The 19,189-nt window shown below is 51.7% G+C and overlaps 1 protein-coding gene across 7 annotated transcripts in view; it reads right to left on the reverse strand.

Annotated features, from left to right (window-relative positions):
* Window positions 1-19,189, reverse strand: part of EML4 (EMAP like 4) — a 66,076-nt gene that overhangs the window by 35,698 nt on the left and 11,189 nt on the right. For 3 of the 7 annotated variants that reach the window (XM_029072082.2, XM_029072081.2, XM_029072080.2), the window contains exon 1: window positions 3,020-3,366. The exons of 1 other annotated variant lie outside the window; for it this stretch is intronic. In XM_029072082.2, coding sequence (XP_028927915.1) covers window positions 3,020-3,092 — 73 coding nt within the window. In that variant the 5' untranslated portion in view covers window positions 3,093-3,366. Of the gene's footprint in view, window positions 1-3,019; window positions 3,367-19,189 lie in introns of those variants that run through there. 3 more of the 7 variants (XM_029072086.2, XM_029072085.2, XM_029072084.2) reach the window with 1 other exon arrangement.

The following is a 19,189-nucleotide window of genomic DNA, read 5'->3' on the forward strand; positions in this document are numbered from 1 at the left end:
ACAAGGGAGAACATTCGTGCCAAGGAAAGGGGACAGAGACATCCAACTGTCCTCACCCCCATCGCCATTCCAGAGGCTCATCAAATTTACTGAGCTAAGTGTGCCCTCTCCCAGTCACAGGAGAGAGGAAATGTGGTCCCGGCCCCACGCCCTCCCCTGGCCCCCATCTTTTTTCCTCTCTCTTACCAATAAAACTCAAATTTATAAAAAAATCACCATTGTACATTACAGGAATGAAATGTCTTAGTTCCACATTTCAAGGTTCTTAAAACTGATCATACATCAGCAACAGGTAAAGTACATTAAAAAAAGTTGATTTCTAAAAATAATGATATCCATCACTGTCCGGCACCTAGAATAAAATGACTATCTGGTGCAGTCCCTGCACATGCATATGCACATGCAAAAACACACACACACACACGTCCAATGACATCTAAAAATAATGATTACAAATTCTTAAAGGAAATAAAATGGGTAAATACTGTCAAAGACATGTAGACAATTAAATTTATTTTGAAGGACCTAGAAAAATCTATTATTTTTATATACAACGGCCCCACTCTGCACAGTATATCCCATATCACTCTCTCGTGGTTACCACGTCTGTTAAACACGCAGAAGGTCCTGAATTCGAGCCCCAGTGGAACCCAGCTTCTCCTTTACATCGACTATACTCTCCCAAGTGCTCTGCACAGAGTTAGCATTCAATACATTCCACCGATTAATGAGCCTTTTGGATTTTCTGCCAACATATTTTACTTTCAAAAGTACCTATTTGAAATGTGTATTATACCGAAAAAACTTTTCAGCAGAAGTTGAGTCACCTATTCTCACTTATTTTGCAATTGTGACATACACTGCTCATTTTAGGGGCTTCCGAGTGTCTGGGTACACCCTGCGTGACACAACTGTGGGATGAGTCGCAAGATCCGCTATGACGGTTTCGTTTAGAACCAAAAGCCATGCTCCTCTTTAAAAGAAAGATCTTCCCTTCCATCTTTCCTCCTCCTTTTCCTATCCTATCTGACAACACCATCCACACCCGTCCCAGAAGCCCTCAAACCTCGGCGTCTTCCTCGACTCCTGGCTTGTCTTCAACTCTCACACTCACATTCATTTCACTGCCAAACTCTGCCCCACCCTCCTCCACTACATCTCCCAGACCCACCCCTCCCTCTCCACCCAAACCGCTCCTTCTCAGATCCAGGTTCTGGTCATTATGCAGTTGGACGTCTGGGTCGGCCTCCTCGCCAGGCTCCCTGCCTCTAGCCTCTCCCCTTCCAATCTAAACCCAGGCTGCCGATGCCCGGATCGTCTCCCCGAGGCATCACTCATGCATCTCTGCTCCTCGAGTCCCTCCGACGGCTCCCTGGGTCTCTCTGCATGAAGGAAAAACAACTCCCGGTCGGCTTCAAGGCTTTCCACTACCTGGCCCCAGCTCACCCATCTGCTCTCTTCTTCCGCTATTCCCCATCTCACTGTCTTTGCTCCAGCCTAAGCCAAACTTTAAGCAACAACCTTTCTCTCGACTCTCCCACCTCCACCCCTTGCTCAGGCTGTTCCCTCCACTGAGAACTCCCTCCCCAAACCCAACAGCCTTAGCTTACCCCACACTCACAGCCACCTGAAAGCCCGCCTCCTCCAACCCAAATTCCCCATTCAATTCCCAGCATCCCAAGTCACATCAACACATCAGGCCTCTCTAGCCAATACTAATTTATTTGTACCCATACTTAACACTAATGTGTAGAGGTTGATTCGTTTATTTGTTTTTCTTTACGGTATATGTTAAGTGTTTACTATGTGCCAAGCACTGTTCTAAGCGCTGGTGTAGATACAAGTCCCACATGGGACTCGCAGTGGAAGTAGGAGGGAGAACAGATATTGAATCCCCAGTTTGCAGTTGAGGAAAATGAGGCACAGAAAAGTGAAGTCACTTGCCTGAAGTCACACACAGCAGATAAGTGGAAGAGCTGGGATTAGAACCCAGGTCCTCTGGCTCCCAGGCCTGTGCTTTTACCCACTAAGCCACGCCGCTTCTCTTTAATGAACTCAGTGGAATATTCTGCTCCCTTGCACGTCTGTCTCCCGAGTTGGAATGATAGTTCTTTGTGGGCAGAGAACTTATTGTTTGCTGGTCCGGTGCCCTGCACTCAGTGAGTGCCCAGGCAACACATCATCTGGTTTTCCTGAAAAAGGCTGACCTCTTGTCTGTGGTAGAAGGATCTGTTCCCAAGTGATCACTTTCATTTGTCCCCTCTCAGAGGGGCTTCCTAGGCTTGGAGCAGACCAATGCCTACCGATGGGATCCTATGGCCCTGGGCTCCTTGTCCCTAAATTAAATCCCAAGGAGACATCCTTGTCTGCAAATGACTGGCAAAGAGGTTGCAGGTGAGGTTGGGCAGGGCAATGTGGCCTACTGGAAAAAGCACAGACCTAGGGGTCAGGAGATCTGGATTCTAACCCAGCTCTACCACTTCCCTGTTGTGTGACCTTGGGCAAGTCACTTAACCTCTCTGTGCCTCAGTAAATTGGGAATTCAATCCCTGTTCTCCCTTCCCCCTGGACTGTGAGCCCCGTGTGGGACGGGGTTGTGCCCAACCTGATTATCTTGTATCTACCGCAGAACTTAGTACAACGCACACAGTAAGCACTTAAATACCACCATTATTATTATGAGAAGGATAAGGAGGATGGAGATGAGAGGGAGGTGGAAGAGGAGTACAAGGAGAAGATTAAGAGGAGGATAGTGAGAACAAAAAGGATAAACTGGAGAATGAGGAGAAAGAGGAGAATGAGAAAAAGAAGGAAGAGAAGTAGGAGAAGAACAAGGCGGAGGAAGAGGAAATGAAAGAGGAGGAGAAAGAGGAGGAGGAAATGAAAGAGGAGGAGGAGAAAAAGGAGGAGGAGGAGAACAAGACAAAGGGCTGGGGTGTCCCCTTTCGCTCTGCCGCCAGCCTCCCTCTGACGGAGGCTGGTTCTGTGCCCAGTTCCCTCAAGGAGGGAGTTACTTTACCGGTGCAGAAGCTGAGCAGCGCAGCAGAGTCACACAGGGAAGTGAGGCCGAGACCAGGCGGGCCGTCTTCCATGATCGACCCGAGCCACCAGCGACTGCTCCCGACTCCACTTCCCGCCGTCCAGCCGGAGTTTCCGCACACTTGGAATTCCAAGCAGACAGACCCTTCCCGGCCAGCCGGCCGCCACACAACCCTTCTGGCTGGCACAGACGGAAACCCCTCCAGACGTTCCTCTTCTCCGGTCTCCTTGCACTCAAGCCGAAAAAAAAGTTGCCTGCTTACTTACAGACAACAGGGAGTGACAGAGACAGGCAGAACAGGGAGCGGGAGAGAAGTGGGGAAGAGAAGGGGGAGAGAGAGGAATGGGGGAAAGAAGTAAGAGGAGGTTACAAAAGGGAGGGGAGAGAGAGAGAGAGAGAGAATGAAAGAGGAGAGAGAAAAAGTGGGACAGGAGGGGAGGGGGAGAAAGAAAAGGAGGAAGGGGAAAAGGAGAAGGGGAGGGGAGTAGGAAGGGGGAGGGGGAGGAGGAGGGGAGCAGGCGAGGAGGGAAAGGAAGAGGGGAACCGGAGAAGGAGAGGGCCGAATGCAGGAAGGGGGTGGGATCCGGAGAAAAGTGTCGGACTGCTTCAGGGAGGGGCTAACCCTCTGGCGTCAGAAACAATGAAGAAACGCAGCCCATGCGATCCACTGGGCGATCTGTTGGTCGCCGGTAACCAGTCACTCCACCACCGCTCGCTCACCCTGCCCCGGTCATCCTCGCCAGTTGGCTCAGGGGAAAAGCAATCGTTCTAGGGGTGGGGGGAGACAACGCCCCTGGCCTCACCCCAGAAACCTAGCCAAACACCCAATGATCAGACAAGGCACCCCAGTCCCCAGAACCGAGGGGTCCCGAACCCAGGAGGCCTTGGACTTGGCCACACCGGATCGAGGTAGCTGGCCTCTACAAAAATATGAGGATTTGAAGAAAATGATAGACTAGTGCCCTCAAAAGTTGTCTTTGGAAGCCCCTGGAAAAAGGGTTCCTCCCTGAACGTCGGAAACGGTTCAGGCAGATATATCAGCATAACCACCGATGGGGTCCCCAAAGCCAAACGGGCCCTTGGCCCCCGCCTTCTCCCCTCCACAGCAAAGAGATGTGCCCATCTGCTTTCTGCCCAGGACCCCGGTTTCCAAATGATGCCGTCGGCTTCCCTCCCCCTCGTGAAGTGGGGGCCCGGACACCCTCCAGTTCCAGGGGTGGGGAGAGGTGGGGGTCTAACGTGGAGGCTCTGGGGCCGCGTCCGTCAGAGCACTAATGAACGCAACATGTGGTCATTGTTTTGCAGCCGCTTCAGAAGCCAACTGGCAGACGTGATTCAATAAAAGAGATGTCAAAACAAAGCTTTTGCTGGCTATGTGCTGCGTCTTTTGTTTGATGTCCGAAAACACACCAAGTTAGTGTTTCCAGCCCTCGCACACCTGAGGGGAGCTCCTCAACATCTGATGCTCAAACCCAAGAAAAAAGTCTGATCAATGGTCTTCCCAGCAGCCTCACTACTTGGCTCCTGCAACGACAGGCCCCGGGCCCCCGGAGAGATGGTCTATCGACTGATCAATCAATCAGTCAATGGGATTTGCTGAGCACCGACTGTCTGGCACTGTCCTAAATGCACCAAGAGAGTAAAACGGAAGTGATACACACATGCCCCTCCTGCCCGCAGTGAGCTTTCTCTCCAATGGCCAAGCAACGAGAAAAACCAACAGGCAGGTTGAGGATGGGGTCCAGGCACCATGATCTCTTTCCTTCTAAGCCTGGACTTGTGGGTTCAGAAGGCAAGCATGGACTGTCACCAGGACCCTTCCAAGATCGAAAGTATGACCAAAAGCAAGTTGCTCCTGGAGATTCTCTTGCTGAGCCTATCAAGCCAGAGCCCCTAACTGAGATTTAGATGCCAGAGCCTCAACCCAGCAGGCCAACTCCTGGTGACAATGAGCCCCCAGGCTGAGACATGCACATTTGTTTCAACCCCAGTCCCGGCCTTGCCTGCTCCGCACCCTGACAAAGTGGCCTACCTGAGCCTGAGAGGGAGGGAGGAGGCGGGAGGATCCATGCGGAGGAGCCATTGACTACCGTAGTCTACCGGGAGCCCCCCCCGGGAGCCCCCTGACTCGTGTCCTCCACCGCAGCCGCACAAATGCCATTCCACGTTGGTCCGCGGTGTCTGTCCTGCTGCCGGTTCCTCCCAGGGCAGGGCCCAGCTTCTGCGCCCACCAAGACCCGTTTCAGGAACCCCGTTGCTTGCGAGTTCCCAGGCCACCGTCGCCTCAGGATCCCCAGAGATGCTTTCTTCTCTGGGAAAACCTTGAGTTTCTCAGTTGACTGCGCCAGCCGGGAGTACCTACTGTGATCTCATTCCCCAGACCCCCAAGGATCCAGGGCTTTTACCAGACTGGACCGGATCCCATGTGGCCCATTTCCCGTCGGGAAGCCAGAAAAGGGCTGATCAGAGGCTCCTGGAATCAGCTGGAGGAGAGAGAAAGCAGAATCCCCAGCCCAGATGTGGAGGCGGAAGGGGAACAGAGAGGGGAAGTTCAACTCCGGCAACCACCAAGGCAACACCATTAGGGAGCTTCCCGGGGGGCAGGGGGGAGAACATGGAGCCATGTGACCCTGGAGACCCAGAGACTGCCCAGCTACTCGCTCCACACTGCAGGATTCTGCCTCCTAAGACTCTCGCTCCAGGTTGCTACCTGGGGGCAGCAATACCCCTAAATGAGTGCCTCTGGGCTCCAGGTTGCTATCTGGGGGCAGCAGCACCCCTAAATGAGTGCCTCTGGGCTCCAGCCTGCTGACAGAGCAAACCCAGGCCCCATGAATCTTGGCAGCAGAACAGAAGAGGGAGGGAGGGGGAGAGAAAGGGAGATGGAAGCTAGCCTGTATTTCTCTTCCTCCCCTCCACCTGTACCCCAGCCCCTCCCCTTGGGGATGCTGAGAGATTTTTCACCAGGGCCAGCTATTCCTCTCACCTCACCGGGGCCTGCTGGTCACAGGATATCTATCTGAACCCCCGAAACCTCCCTGACTGCAGCCGCGCACCCTGTTCTCCAGGGCCAAAACCCAATCATCTCCAGGAAACTAGCAGCCAAGTTGGGTCATCACTTCCCTTGGCATCTAGATAAACTGGGACCTAAAACCAGAAACGATATTCCATATGGCCTGTCCACCCCAGGCCCCAACAGATGCTGGGAGGAACAATTTGGTTTTGACATAAAGGTGTTTTCCCTTCTCCTCACACTCAAGCTATCCCTGGAAACGTCCCCAGTGACCTGGAGGAACAGCCTGACGATTCTCCAGGGACCCTTGGGCTACTGAGCCTGTGCTAACAAGCTCCCGCAGCTCACTGGCTGAGGGCCGAAGGGAGGGGGGTGGGTGGAAGGGGAGGGCACAGAAGAGAGAGAGAGAGATCTCTGCCAAGTGGGTCCCAGGAGAATCTTGTTTCCTTCACTCCATCAGTTATCCAGACAGGTGGACTTGGACTGATGGATGGAAGCCTGGGCCCACCAGACCTTTCTCCCAAACCTGGAAAAGGGATGAGTGCCAACTGTCTTGGCAGAGTCACTGCTGAACCACAAATCATCCTTTTTTTATGTTATTTGTTAAGCACAGTGTGTCAAACGCTGTTCTGTGAGCTGGGGTAGGTACAAGTTAAGACAAGGGACACAGTCCCTGTCCTACATGGGACTCATAATCTCAATAGGAGCATAACTCCTGATGATTTGTTTCTCGCTAGGAACCACAGACCCTGGGAGAAATCCTTGGAGCAAACTGAATACTAGCTCCATGGCCAGATAGTTGCAAACGTCCCTGTTCACCTATCACACTTTCCACTTGGCAAACCAATCCATCCAATCTCTACCTAGCCCCACATCTGTACCTTTCATCACTCAATCAATGGCACTCAATGACATTTATCTATTGATATTCAGCAGTAGTATTTAGTGAGTGCCTGTGGTGTGCCGTGCTGACCTAGGAGTATACAAGAGAAGTAAAAGACGTGGCAAGGTTCCGGCCACCTAAGTAATCGCAGTCTAATGGGGTGACAAGTCCTCTCCATCCGGCTCCTGGGTCCCTCCCAGTGCCAGTGAGATTCCACCTGGGAACCCTGTCGGATCCTCAGCTGGAACCAGCCGGATCCCTCCCCAGTGAAGCTGATCCAAAACACGTCCGACAGGCCACCCGCTCTCCAGAACTCTCTTTAGCTTTGGCTCACGCAGGCTGCGGACCCAGCGGGTAGGTTCCAGCATCCGTCTGCCCCACCTTTCCTTTTCTTTCCAGCCAGTGGCTGGATGCCAGAAAACGGAACGGCAACCATCCTGTTGTCACTGGCGCCGCCAGCCTCTGGAGCTGCCGCTCTTTCTGCACATTTGTTCTCCAATGCCCATCCCACAGTTTCAACTCCTCAGATGCCTAAATGTCGCTTAGGCGTCCAAATGCAGGTGTGGTGGCCAGAATGATTGAAACCTTGCTCTGATGGGACCAAAACTGTGTTCTGAGTTGCAGGGACCTTGAAAAGTCCAAGCAGGTGAAGATATGATCCAATCGGGACACTTAGGGGCCGCCCGGCCAATTCACATCTTCAACCACGGAAACTCCTGGTTGGCTTGGGAGCTGACCCCTGGGCTTTATCGCCCTGATGGGTGGGAAGTCCTTCCTGCGGAAATCTCTCCTCCTGCAGCGTAATAACCAGTTCCCCTTTCTGTGCGGCCCAGCCACAGCTTCGGTCATCTACTGGGACCTGGGGCATTAGCTTTCTTTTGGACCTCGAGACCCCACTCTCTCCTGAGGGGGTCAGCAGCCTGCACCTAAAGATGTTTTCTCCCTCTAAACTTCCTCTAGATTGTAAGCTCCTTGTGGCAGAAAATGTGTCCGTGCACTGTTATACTCTATTCTTCCAAGCCCTTGGTACAGTGTTCTGCACATAGTAAGCGTTCAATAAATCCGACTGAATGAACGAATGTTTTCTACGTCGTGGTTGCGGCTGGGATTCTTAGTGCCTGATGCTTTTCGCCTACCCTGTAAAAGCAGCATAGTGTAGGGCACAGCGCATGGGCCTGGGAGTCAGAAGGCCACTGGTTCTAATCCCACTTCTGACACTTGACTGCTGTGGAGCCTTAGGCAAGTCACTTTACTTCTCTGTGCCTCAGTTCCATCATCTGTAAAATGGGGATGAAGACTGTGAGTCCCATGTGGGACAGGGACTGTGTCCAACCTAATTTGCTTGTATTCACCCCAGCTCTTAGTACAGTGCTTGACACATAGTATGTGCTCAACAAATACCACAATTACTATTATTATTATTAACCTGAGATTTTTGATCTTTTCGAAGAATTTGCTCAAGAACAAGCTGCCCACACTGGTTTGCCACTGCTTCCCCACAGTGAATCACTTCAACTGCGCTGTTAGAGTTTTTGGTTTCCAGGATCTCCAAAACATGCCCTCCCCTCACTCAGCTCGCTGCCATTTCAATTCTCTCGGCTGCTATGGCCACCGGCCCCCGTGGCGATACTCTACCGGGTCCAGATCCTCCGGCCCCCTCAGAGATATCCTCCCTGTCTGGACAGGAGACTAGAAGCGGGACATGTCTCTATACTCCTTGTGGGCAGGGATCGTGTCTACCAACTCTTCTTTTCTTTCCTGGCATTTGTTAAGTGCTTACTCTGTTGCCAGGCACTCTACTAAGTACTGGGGTAGATACAAGCTAGTCGGGTTGGACACAGTCTACGTCCCACAGGATTGAAATGTACTCCTCGAAGAGCTTAGTACAGTACCCCGCACACAATAAGCACTCATTAAATACCATCGATTGAAAACCGGCCACCATTAAGAGGCCGTACACCTCCCTGACATTACACAGATCCTCTGGAGACCGGCACGGTAATTATATGGAACCGAAAGGGCCAACGGCAAGGAGCCAAGGAGGAGTAGGAACCTCTGTCCAGCCCCTCCACTCCTAGCCTCTCTGGGGCCCACACTCCAAGAAAGGAACCTGAGCCCGAGGCTGAGTCACGCTTAGCCACTGGCAATCAAGCACTTCATCTTCTTGTGCTAAAACTTTAGCGCTGGGTGTCTGCTCTGACACACTGTTACTGCTGATTTTCTGGCACAGGAAGCCCACCAATTTTTTTTTTATTATGTGGTAATTGTTAAGCGCCTACTATGTGCCTACTAATGTAGCAGTATACTACTTAGTACCCTGTACTAAGCCCTGGGGTAGATACCAGCTAATCAGGTTGGATACAGTCCATGTGCCACATGGGGCTTTCAGTTTTAGTTCCCCTTTTACAGATGAGAGATCCGAGGCACAGACAATTTAAGTGCCTTGGCCAAGGTCACACAGCAGATAAGCGGCAGAGCCGGAATTTGAACCCAAGTCCCTTCTGACTGCCAGGGTCATGCTCTATGACTAGGCCATGTTGCATATCCCTTCAGAACACCAAAAGTCATTCAAAGTGATGACAAACTGCTCATCAAAAAATGAACTCTGACTGAAACGGGTCTAACATTTAAAGTGACCAAAGGCCACCGTGTAACTGCGGCCTGCAACGATTCAACATCTTGGGCCTCCCGGCTCTTCAGGTGTCCACCTCCTCCGGTCTCCTCCGCAACTACACCTGCTAAGGATTCAAATGAGCTAATTCCACTGGGGAGAACTGAAAATCTCAGTGCGTCTGGGGAAATTTCATGACCAAAGTGTGATTTCAACCTGACACCAGGGAACCCAGTGGACTCAAAAGGAGCTAGAACTGTGATATCCCAAGAAGGCCATTCCATTGGTTTGCATACCAATGTTTTGTAAGCGGGTTATTGCGTGTCTGGAAAGAAAGCAGCCCAGCCTGCTGCCAGCCCAAGTTTACATTACCAACCAACACAAAGGGTAGATCTTCCGTGAGTCACAACACTGGCAACCTTCTGCAAAGTAGCAGCCACAGTTATGCAAGTTAAATTTCGTTTCAAAGGGAAACTATGCAACCTCCAGTGTTTCAGGAATCCCGAGTGCCATGTAACATTCTATTGAAAATGACTGGCAAGCCTACAGTATCTGCTGCCTTTCGGGAAACCCATCAGCCTACCGGCTCTGCGGCCCACTGGACAACCAGCGGCAGCTGGCCCCCCAGAGGCTCTCTGCAGCTGGTGGCTTGTCCCCATCCACCCATTACTCGGATGACTTCTGGGGAAATCGGGCTTGAGTTACACACTGGCGGATGGTCTCCAAGGCTGGAAGAAGTGTCAATCGATCTACAGGTCTGGATCCCCCCAATTAATCAGTGATATTTAATGAGTCAGTCAATCATATTTATTGAGTGCTTACTGTGTGCAGAGCACTGAACCAAGCACTCGGGAGACTATAATATTACAATATAACAGATAATATAACAGACACAATCCCTGCCCACAGCGAGCTTGCATTTGGGAGAAAATAAAACAATAGATTTGGTAAACACAATCCCTGTTCTCAAGAAGCTTACAGCCTACTTGGGGAGACAGATATTAAAATAAATTTCAGGCCACGAAAAAGGGATATGGATATCAGTGTTGTTGGGCTGTGGTAAGGTGTGCAACTAAGTGTCTAAGAGTAATGTGGTGCTGGGGTGCAGAGAGAACCCAAGAGCTTAAAGGATGCAGAACCGAGTGCACAGGCGATCTGGGAGGGAAAGCAAATATGTGGGGATATGAGGCTTAGTCAGGGAAGGCCTCTTGGAGGACAAGAAATTTTAGGAAGGCTTTGAGGATGGGAGAGAGGTGATTCGAGGTGGGGGGAGGGAAGGCGAGGGGTTGGTGATGAAAGAGATGGGATGGAGGTGCCGTGCACAGGTGGGTGTGGAGGAGTCAAGTGTGCAGGCTGGACTGTAAGTGGGAGAGGAGTGAGGTACACAAGAAAGGGAGAGAGGGGGTGGACAGTCTGGATCCAACTCAGCATCAGGCTTCAGGGGACTGACCCACCAGCCTCCTTGGGGTCCTCGGCCAGTCCACACCCACTGGGCCCCCTGGGGGACCCCTCTGGCTGGGGCCCACGAGTCTCGGCTGCAGCCAGGCAAGCCCCAGACCGGTGGCTTAACGGCACCCCTGGCCCAACTCCATGGCAGGACCCTGTCCCAGCAGGGCTGCTGAGTTTGAGAGCCCCGCTTCCAGGCTTACTTACAAACCAGGCAGGAACCAGGCACTCGGCCCTCGGGAAGAGCCCCCCACCGATCCCTCCCAATTCTCACTTTGCCCAGGGAAGACAGGAAAAGCTGGGAACCGTAGGTCACCCATTCACTTAACATGGACCCCTGCTTCCCGTCATCCTCCCTCTATAGAGCCAGTGTCCTTTGTCCTGTTATCCTTGACTCCTCACTGCCATTCTGATCTTTCTCCAACCTACCGCCAAAAAACAAATAAATCTGATCTGATTTATCTTGCATCTACCCCAGCATTAGTGCTTGGCACACGGTATGTGCTTAAATACCACAACAATTGTTACCATTATTCATCAAAAACTGCAAATTCTTGAGGGTTCAGTTGGTTACCAAAGAGTAAACTGAGGCTCAGACTGTTTCTTGGAGGTAGGTCCAAACAACACTTTCCATTCCCTTTCACCCCGACAACCTAACCGACTGAAAACCAGAAGCCAGGAAGCATGGGCTGCCCCCTAGCACATCTGCCAGAGCCAGCTACTGGCAGAACCAGCTATTGAAGAGCAATGGGAATCATGTGCTCTGAGAATGAGGCTGAGGCGGCACACTGCAGTTGCCCGGTGTGACGTGAGCCCGGCAGCAGCAGTTCTAGGAGACGGGCAGGGACTACCAAGAGCCCCAAACAGCATCGAAGAGTCGATGCCCCGGCAGGCCTGGGTTTCCTGGCAGCAGCTGCCAAGGTCTGGTCACCCCGCAATCCTTATCAAGACCCTGGAGCTACTACACAATGGCAGGGCTGGTTGCGGCAGAGTCAGAGGTGCCCTGTCTGATCCTGTTCCATCCCCCGAGAGGGAAGCCGGGATTGTGGAACAGGATCAGTCTTGTTCCACCCAACCTTCACAGCCTCGATGGAGGAGGGTGAGAAGAGAACCGGTGCCAGAACATCCTCCAGCCGTCTGGGACACCACGACGATCTCCCGACTCACGGCCCAGAACCGATACGTGGTCCCTCTGCTGCCTGCTGGGGATCAGGCCCTGGGGCCCACCCAGACTGGAAGATGATCTGCAGAGCCAGCAAAGCAAGATGGATCACCCTTTTGCCCAAAGGCTGGGATGATGTCCCAGCCAACCCTAGAGAGTAGCGCTCAGAGCACTCATCCATGCAGTCAGAGGCTTCTCCGGTTTGTTCAGTGGGGCACCGCTCACCCGCCGGCAGCTTGGCACAGCCTGCTGAGGCAGTGAGGGCCTGAAGGACAGGAGAAAGGCCTCCACCTCACCGAACCCCCTCCCAGCGGCCAGTGATGCCCAGCGTGAAGAAGCTGAAGAAGAGAGGGCCCCAGGAGGTACCCACGACATAGGGAGCCCCTTGCACGAGGATGCATTACCACCTACATCAGCCTCACTGCCAAAACCTAAGCATGGCCAAGGCACACAGGTCACCGGTGCAGATGGCCTTGGCCACTATTGAGGGCATCAATCAATCAATCAACCAGGGTGGGCAGGCACGATGTGCACCTCACTTAATGGCGATGTTCACACAGTTCCTGAGGTTCGGACAGGTCCGCGGACAAACCGTCTATGGACGTGGACCGGCAATATTAGGACAGACCCAGGGATAAGCGATCCGGGGACATGTCTTGGTCATATCTGGACAGACCGTGGGGTTTGGAGAAAACTGGGGACAAAGTAGCCTGAGCTGGTTTGTCTAGGGGAAAGTTTCCAAAATAAAGCTGCAGGAAGAAGAGTCTCCTTATATAAATACTCGTTTGCACCTAAGCTGGTGAGATTTTCTCTTATACACTGGTAAGTTTAATGCAGGAAGCCCTTTTTTCCTAAGAAAAGATCAAAACCAACTATGTTCTTCATGCTAGACTGTTCGGGGACCAGGTCGCTGTAGACCTTACATTGGTTTAGGAGATAATGGGGACCCTTTCCTTCTCATTGTGGGCAAAGAACATGTCTCCCAACTCTGTTATACTGTACTCTCCAAACACTTAGTACAGTGCTCTGCACAGAGTAAGAGCTCAATAAACACAACTGATTGGGTTGATTGATGAATAAATAGAGTGAACTCTTAGGAAGGATGTGAGACACCAACAAATCCATAAACGGAGTGGGAAAAGGGGCAGGGGGCAGCCAGAACCATCGGGGGGCGGGGCAATTCCAAAAGAGGACAGATTGGTCGAGTCAGGATGCTGCAGGCTTGGTTGGTTCAGGGATGGAGTTCACAGTGGTCAATAAATACCGCTCACTGACAGAATTCATAGAACCACAAAGTGGGTGGGCAGGGTGAACCTGGAATTAGTGTTCCCCAAATCCCACCCTGCCCAAGGCAAGGGCCCCCACTGGAGCCGGAGGTGGCAGGCTGGGAACAAACATGAGCATGAGGAAGTGGACAGACCCATAGCAAGTGATTTGTGCAGGGTCACTGAGGAAGAGTCAGAATTGCAGAACCCGCTGACATTCTCCGTTTTGTTCTAGTGGCCTATAAATTATTTATTTATATTAACGTATGTCTCCCTCTCTAGACTTTGAGCTCACTGTGGGCAGGAATGTGTCTGTTGTTATACTGTACTCTCTCAAGCACTTAGTACAGTGCTTTGCACACAGTAAACGCTCAATAAATACTATTGAATGAATGAATACCACTGATCGATTGGCCTGAGGTGGTGGCTGGGAGAGGAGGAAAGAGAGTTAAAGTTTTACAGTCCATTGCCCCCTTGTCTTCCGTTCCTTGCCCCTCAGTTAGGAGCTCAGAGTTGGTCTCAGACAGTATATGAGTGAGGCAGCTGACTATGGACCCACAGGAAAGAGGGAGCTGGCCCGGCCCAGGGGGAACCTGATGTGGCAGGGATAGAGAAGGAGGCCTAGCAGGGAGCACCAACAACGTGACAGGAGACGAGGGGATGACAACGGCCCAGCCCTTTGGCAGAGGTGCCCAGGGGAATTCGATGGCTTTGGAGGAAGGTGCAGGGGGCTGAGGGTTCCCCAAAAAGACAATCCACTTGGCTACCACACTGCTGCTTATCTAGCGTCTCTGCTCCTTGCTCATTCAGATGCTCCAATTTCCAGCAGGTTGGCAGTCCTTCCTGCTCCTCACTAAAAACTCAAGGCTTCCTTGGTGTATAGCAAAGACACCCCAGGGGAAAACACATCCTACTGCCGGTCAAGGGGCAGACTGGGCCGTCACCCATTCATCCAGGAAAGGTAGGGGAGATGCGGGTCAGTCCAGAAAACCCACCAGGGAAAAGCGTACTGCAACCGAGAGCAAGCTTGCGGGACAAGCCCACCCAACCAAGCAGGCTCCGTAACCAAAACGAACGCCAACCAAAAGCAGTCAAGCAGAAGGTAAAGCTGGAGGAGGCGAAGAGCAGGAGAGAAAGGAGAAAGAATGGAGGAAATCCATGCACGAGAAGCTGATTCCACCAGACTGAAAACTCAGCAGTAGCAGCAGCTGCTGCCAGCTCAGGCCTCCTGGTCTTTGGGCTTTAAGAAGCCTTTCAGCAATAATCTTTATGCCTCAAAAAAAAAAAATCACTTGACCACACATTCCCCTGGACCAAAATGCTGCCATCACCATCCTTTAGAGACCTCCCCCTCCACCCCTACTGGATCACACTTGCTTTCCATTTAAATAAAAGATCCCAAGAACCATAATCAGTGGATGGGTTTGGGAAACAACCAGAAATTCAGAAACCTCGGCTTGCCACTGACGTCTGTGCATTCTTTATGAGGATTCTATTCCCTTTGCCCCTTTTCCGGGAAGGCGAGGCTAAAAGTGACTGTGTGCATCTTGGCTAATATGTCTTGGCTCTATCCCACTGCTCAGCACACAGTCAGGACTTAATAAATACCATTATTATTATCCTTATTAATGACTACCACAGAGTGTCTAACCCCATCCCCCTTTGTTTCTCTCCCTGTTTCTGGCCAAGAAGCCCACCCAGTGCGAACCCTGCCATAGTAGTACGGAAGCGCTCGTTTCACGCCAGATGACCCAATCGCTCTTCTCAGACAGGCTGCTTCCAGCTGTTAGATCCAGAAAAACAAAACGGGCTCTTAAGATGAAGGTCATGGATGCAACTCTTTCCTACCTGCTAGACCTTCCTCTCTGGGAAAAGAAAACCCAAACGAAAACAAAGAGAGGAAATAAATAAGCCAGGGCTCCCCAAGTAACCTCTTACCAAGGCATTTCATCGCCAATGTGGCATCAAAAGAAAGTACCAACCCACACTAAAACCACACAGAAGTATCTTCAGGTTTTTTAGATAAGAATAGGAATACTTCAAACCCCAACGAATGCTTTGAGAATTCAGTGAAGCATTCGAGGAGAAATAGAGGAAAGTTCAGAAAACACACCAAACATTTTCTAACACAGACCCACGCCTGCATTTCACTCCCGATCCATTTATTGACACTTTGATTTATTACATGATACCTACGAAGTTATTCAAATGCATTTCTTTCAAGGAACGCCCAGAGAAATCCAATCCACAAGAATCAATGGCACCAAGGTCTTCCCCAGGAACTGCTCAAAGCACGAGCGATCACAGCATCCTAAACATAATCCTACCCCTTGTAGGTGCTGACTCTCCTTCCCCTTGGCCTCAGGGGTGTGGGGCTGGGCACGTTACCCAAAGATCACATGTCAAAGAGCAAGGACCATCGGACCCAAAGACTGAGGGAGTGGCGGTTCCAAGGAGACAGGCGGCCGGGCCCACCCGGCTGGACTCATGGCATCCCTGAGACATAATCACAGGGACCAGCTCGGCACCATGCCCCATCACCAGAGTGAACCCCCCTTTGGCCCCATCGTGGGCAGGGGGAAGAGAGAGGCAGAGCCGAACCCTGCCGCTTTCCAGAACCCAGCCAGTCCGCTGGAGTCCGGGGAGCCAGAGCCGGCAGTGGCCTCCTCAGGCTCTTACCACTGCCCCCAGCACCAGCTCTCGCTGCGTCTCCAGGAGCTGACCGACCTCTCCTGGCTAGACATGAGGGCAGAGGGCACTGCAGCTTCTGGTGATACAAATGATGCTTCCGCTCAGTATGTTCCTTACTTAACCCCCGAAACACGAAATGGTCAGTACTCCCTGAAACATGATGAGTGTCTGGAGAGATCTGGCATTATCTTAGCTTCTGCAATGATGATTCCGTCTCTCTGAGGCAAATTCCAGGTCCTGGAAGAGAAAATTCTTCCTCTGGCACCAATTCTAAATTCTCTGATCAATGATGATAAAAATAAAATGAAGAAAACGGAAGGAAATCAACCATTCGAGCCTTTAAATGACCCTACTGCTTCTCAAGGGCCCCTTTCCTTTGACCCTCCAGGATGCTGGTGTAGTAATGGGGGGCAGGGGCATGAATCTCCAGTTGCTAGCAGAGGATAAATGGGAAGGGATCCTCAACGGGCACAGTTCCCCAAGGCCCTTTGCTAGCTACCACTTGCCCGTACGAGCCACCCGGGAGATGTGCCCTGGGAAGGCCGGGCTCACTCTGGGCTCCGAGCCTGCCACGGCTGCTGCCGCTGCCGCCCTCAACAACCAGCTCTGCAATCCTTGGTCGAGGGGAGGAGGCATGCAGAGAAGGCGGAAATGCTAGATGAAACTCGTGGGGTTGGGAGGGCCGGTGAGCATGCTGCCGTCATCTACCAGAGGGACACCAGAAACTCCCCACAGCAGGGCAGTTGACCTCCCCAGGCTGAGGGACCCAGAAGCCCACGGAGAGACCCGGAGGAAGCCCTCTCTACTGTTCAAGCATAGGCCGGGAAGGAAAGTCGGATGTCTGAGAAAAGAAAACAGGAGGCCTTTCGTAGAAAGCAAGAGGGCGTCTGAACCTGACAATTTATGGAAAAAAAGCTTTTCCTTGACAAGATGGAGCTTGCAAATTTGCTAATCCTCCCAGCTGACATGGTGATGATAATCCTTACTGCATCCCTTAGGGACGAAGAGCGGAGGGAAGGAGCTGGGGCTCGATGGGTTTTGGGGTCCCACGGGACTTGATCGCTTGACACCGGCTCTGACATTGGCAAGGAACTGGGTCTTCCAGAGAAGTTAATTGCCAACCTCCTGCCAGGCACCATCTAGCTGGCGCTCTCCCTTCCCCCGACCAGGGGACAACTTCTGATTCAATCGGGCTTACAACCCTGCTCCCACCGATTCAATCCCCATCAGGCAGTGAGATGACAGCAGACGCCCGAAGAACTTTCCCCCAAAGTAAGCAAATGCCCCACCTTCTCCAGACACCACCATTCCCTGGCTGAGCACCCTCTGGAGCTGAGCACTATACTAAGCCATCACTCCCTTTGTTCATCCACCCTTCCAGCCCCACAGCACTTATGTATGTATCTGTAATTTATTTATATTAGTTCTGTCTCTCCCTCCTGATTATAAACTCGCTGTGTGCAGGGAATATGCCTGTTTATTGTTGCATTGTACTCTCCCAAGCGCTTAGTACAGTGCTCTGCACAAGGCAAGTGCTCAATAAATACAAGTGAATGAAGAAAGGAAGGAGAGTGCATTGGAATGAATAGGCAGGATCTCTGCCCTCAAGACGCTTACCATCTGTACTTTGAGGGGGGTGAGAGTCGGTGCACTTTAGTTTTAAGGTTGTGGTTCACTGCTTTTCTAATCCCAAAATTGGAGCACCAAAGAGAGAAGCAACATGGCTCAACTCAGCTGGACACATATGTGAGGATCGGGTGGTGTCGTCAGGTCAGCCTGAGATCCCCAAGCCAATAAACCACCCACTCTGGAGCCCCCACAAGTCCAGAATTCCCTTTCCATCTCCAGGGGCTGGGCCCCGAGGTCGGGCCCAGCCCCGACTCTCCCTACTCCAAAATGGCTCCCTCCCAGCATACGTCCATTTCATGTTGACTTTTCCCCAAAGTTCACATGTGATCCCTGTCTGCTCGGTCAGGGGTATATGACTCCAACAGGATCCTCTCAGCAGGCCGGCGAGGGCACTTAGCTGGTGCGACCCTTGACGGTGCCCCTTGTGCCAGTACAACCTTGTGGCTCCCGTCACCATGAGGCAATCTTACTACTGGCAGCGCCACCTTCAAGCTCGGAGGAGAGGTACTCAAAGGCACGGTGGAGGTGGACAAGTAGACGGGCTTGATGATGCTTTGTGTGGGGCCCTTTTAAAGTCCCTACTGAAGTCTTTTAGCAGGAAAATCATTAGAATCTTTGAGAATGGTCTCAGCCCCAGCCCCCATTGTGACTGCAGAGGGTTTGGCTGCTCAATTACAGAGGACTAAAGCTATCTGTCTCCAGGATTTCCGCTCCCTGCTCAAGGCGAAGGGCACCACTCCTTCAGTCTGTCGACAGCACAAAGCAGGTACATCTCAATGGTGAAATATGAAAACAGCCAAAGATAAAAAAGAAGGGAATCTCAGCGGGGTCTCATCGGGGAGGAAGAGACAAGGGGCCGGCCCCTCGAGGAGAACTGTGCTGGTCAAAGAGGGGAACCTCACCCCAACATGCCAGAGTTTCCAGGCGGGTCCCCCCTCAGGTACTGAGAAATCATTAACTTTAATGACCCCAGGTGCACCAGTGGCTGAAATGGCCGAGAGAGAAACCTCCAACGAGCAAAGGCTCTATTTCCTTCCAGGCTTCCTGTAGTAAATACGTCCGCGTGTGGCAATAAAGCTCCTTGAAAAATGAGTCATCTCGAACCAAATATAATCAACCACATAATGATTAACAAAAAGCTGGCACAAATCCTACAGATTAGTTCAATTTAGCATCCAGGTTTCAAAGACAATTCCTACATTGACGTGCGTTTTCAAACTCTGCCCCTGGAACACGCACAACCAGATCCCAGCTCGATTTCGCCCCTGTCTCCGGGCTGGTTATTTTCCTACAATTATCACCACTAAATACCAGTCCTCCCCATCCAAGGAAAGACGGACCATGGTCTAAAATCCAATTAGACCCTCCTCGGCATGGAAGGATCCTAGTGGACTGTACCTCCTCGCATAAACTTCACATACGAGAAACAGCATGGCTTAGTGGATAGAG

The sequence above is a fragment of the Ornithorhynchus anatinus genome, chromosome 9 (assembly GCF_004115215.2).
Source record: "Ornithorhynchus anatinus isolate Pmale09 chromosome 9, mOrnAna1.pri.v4, whole genome shotgun sequence".
NCBI lineage: Eukaryota > Metazoa > Chordata > Mammalia > Monotremata > Ornithorhynchidae > Ornithorhynchus > Ornithorhynchus anatinus.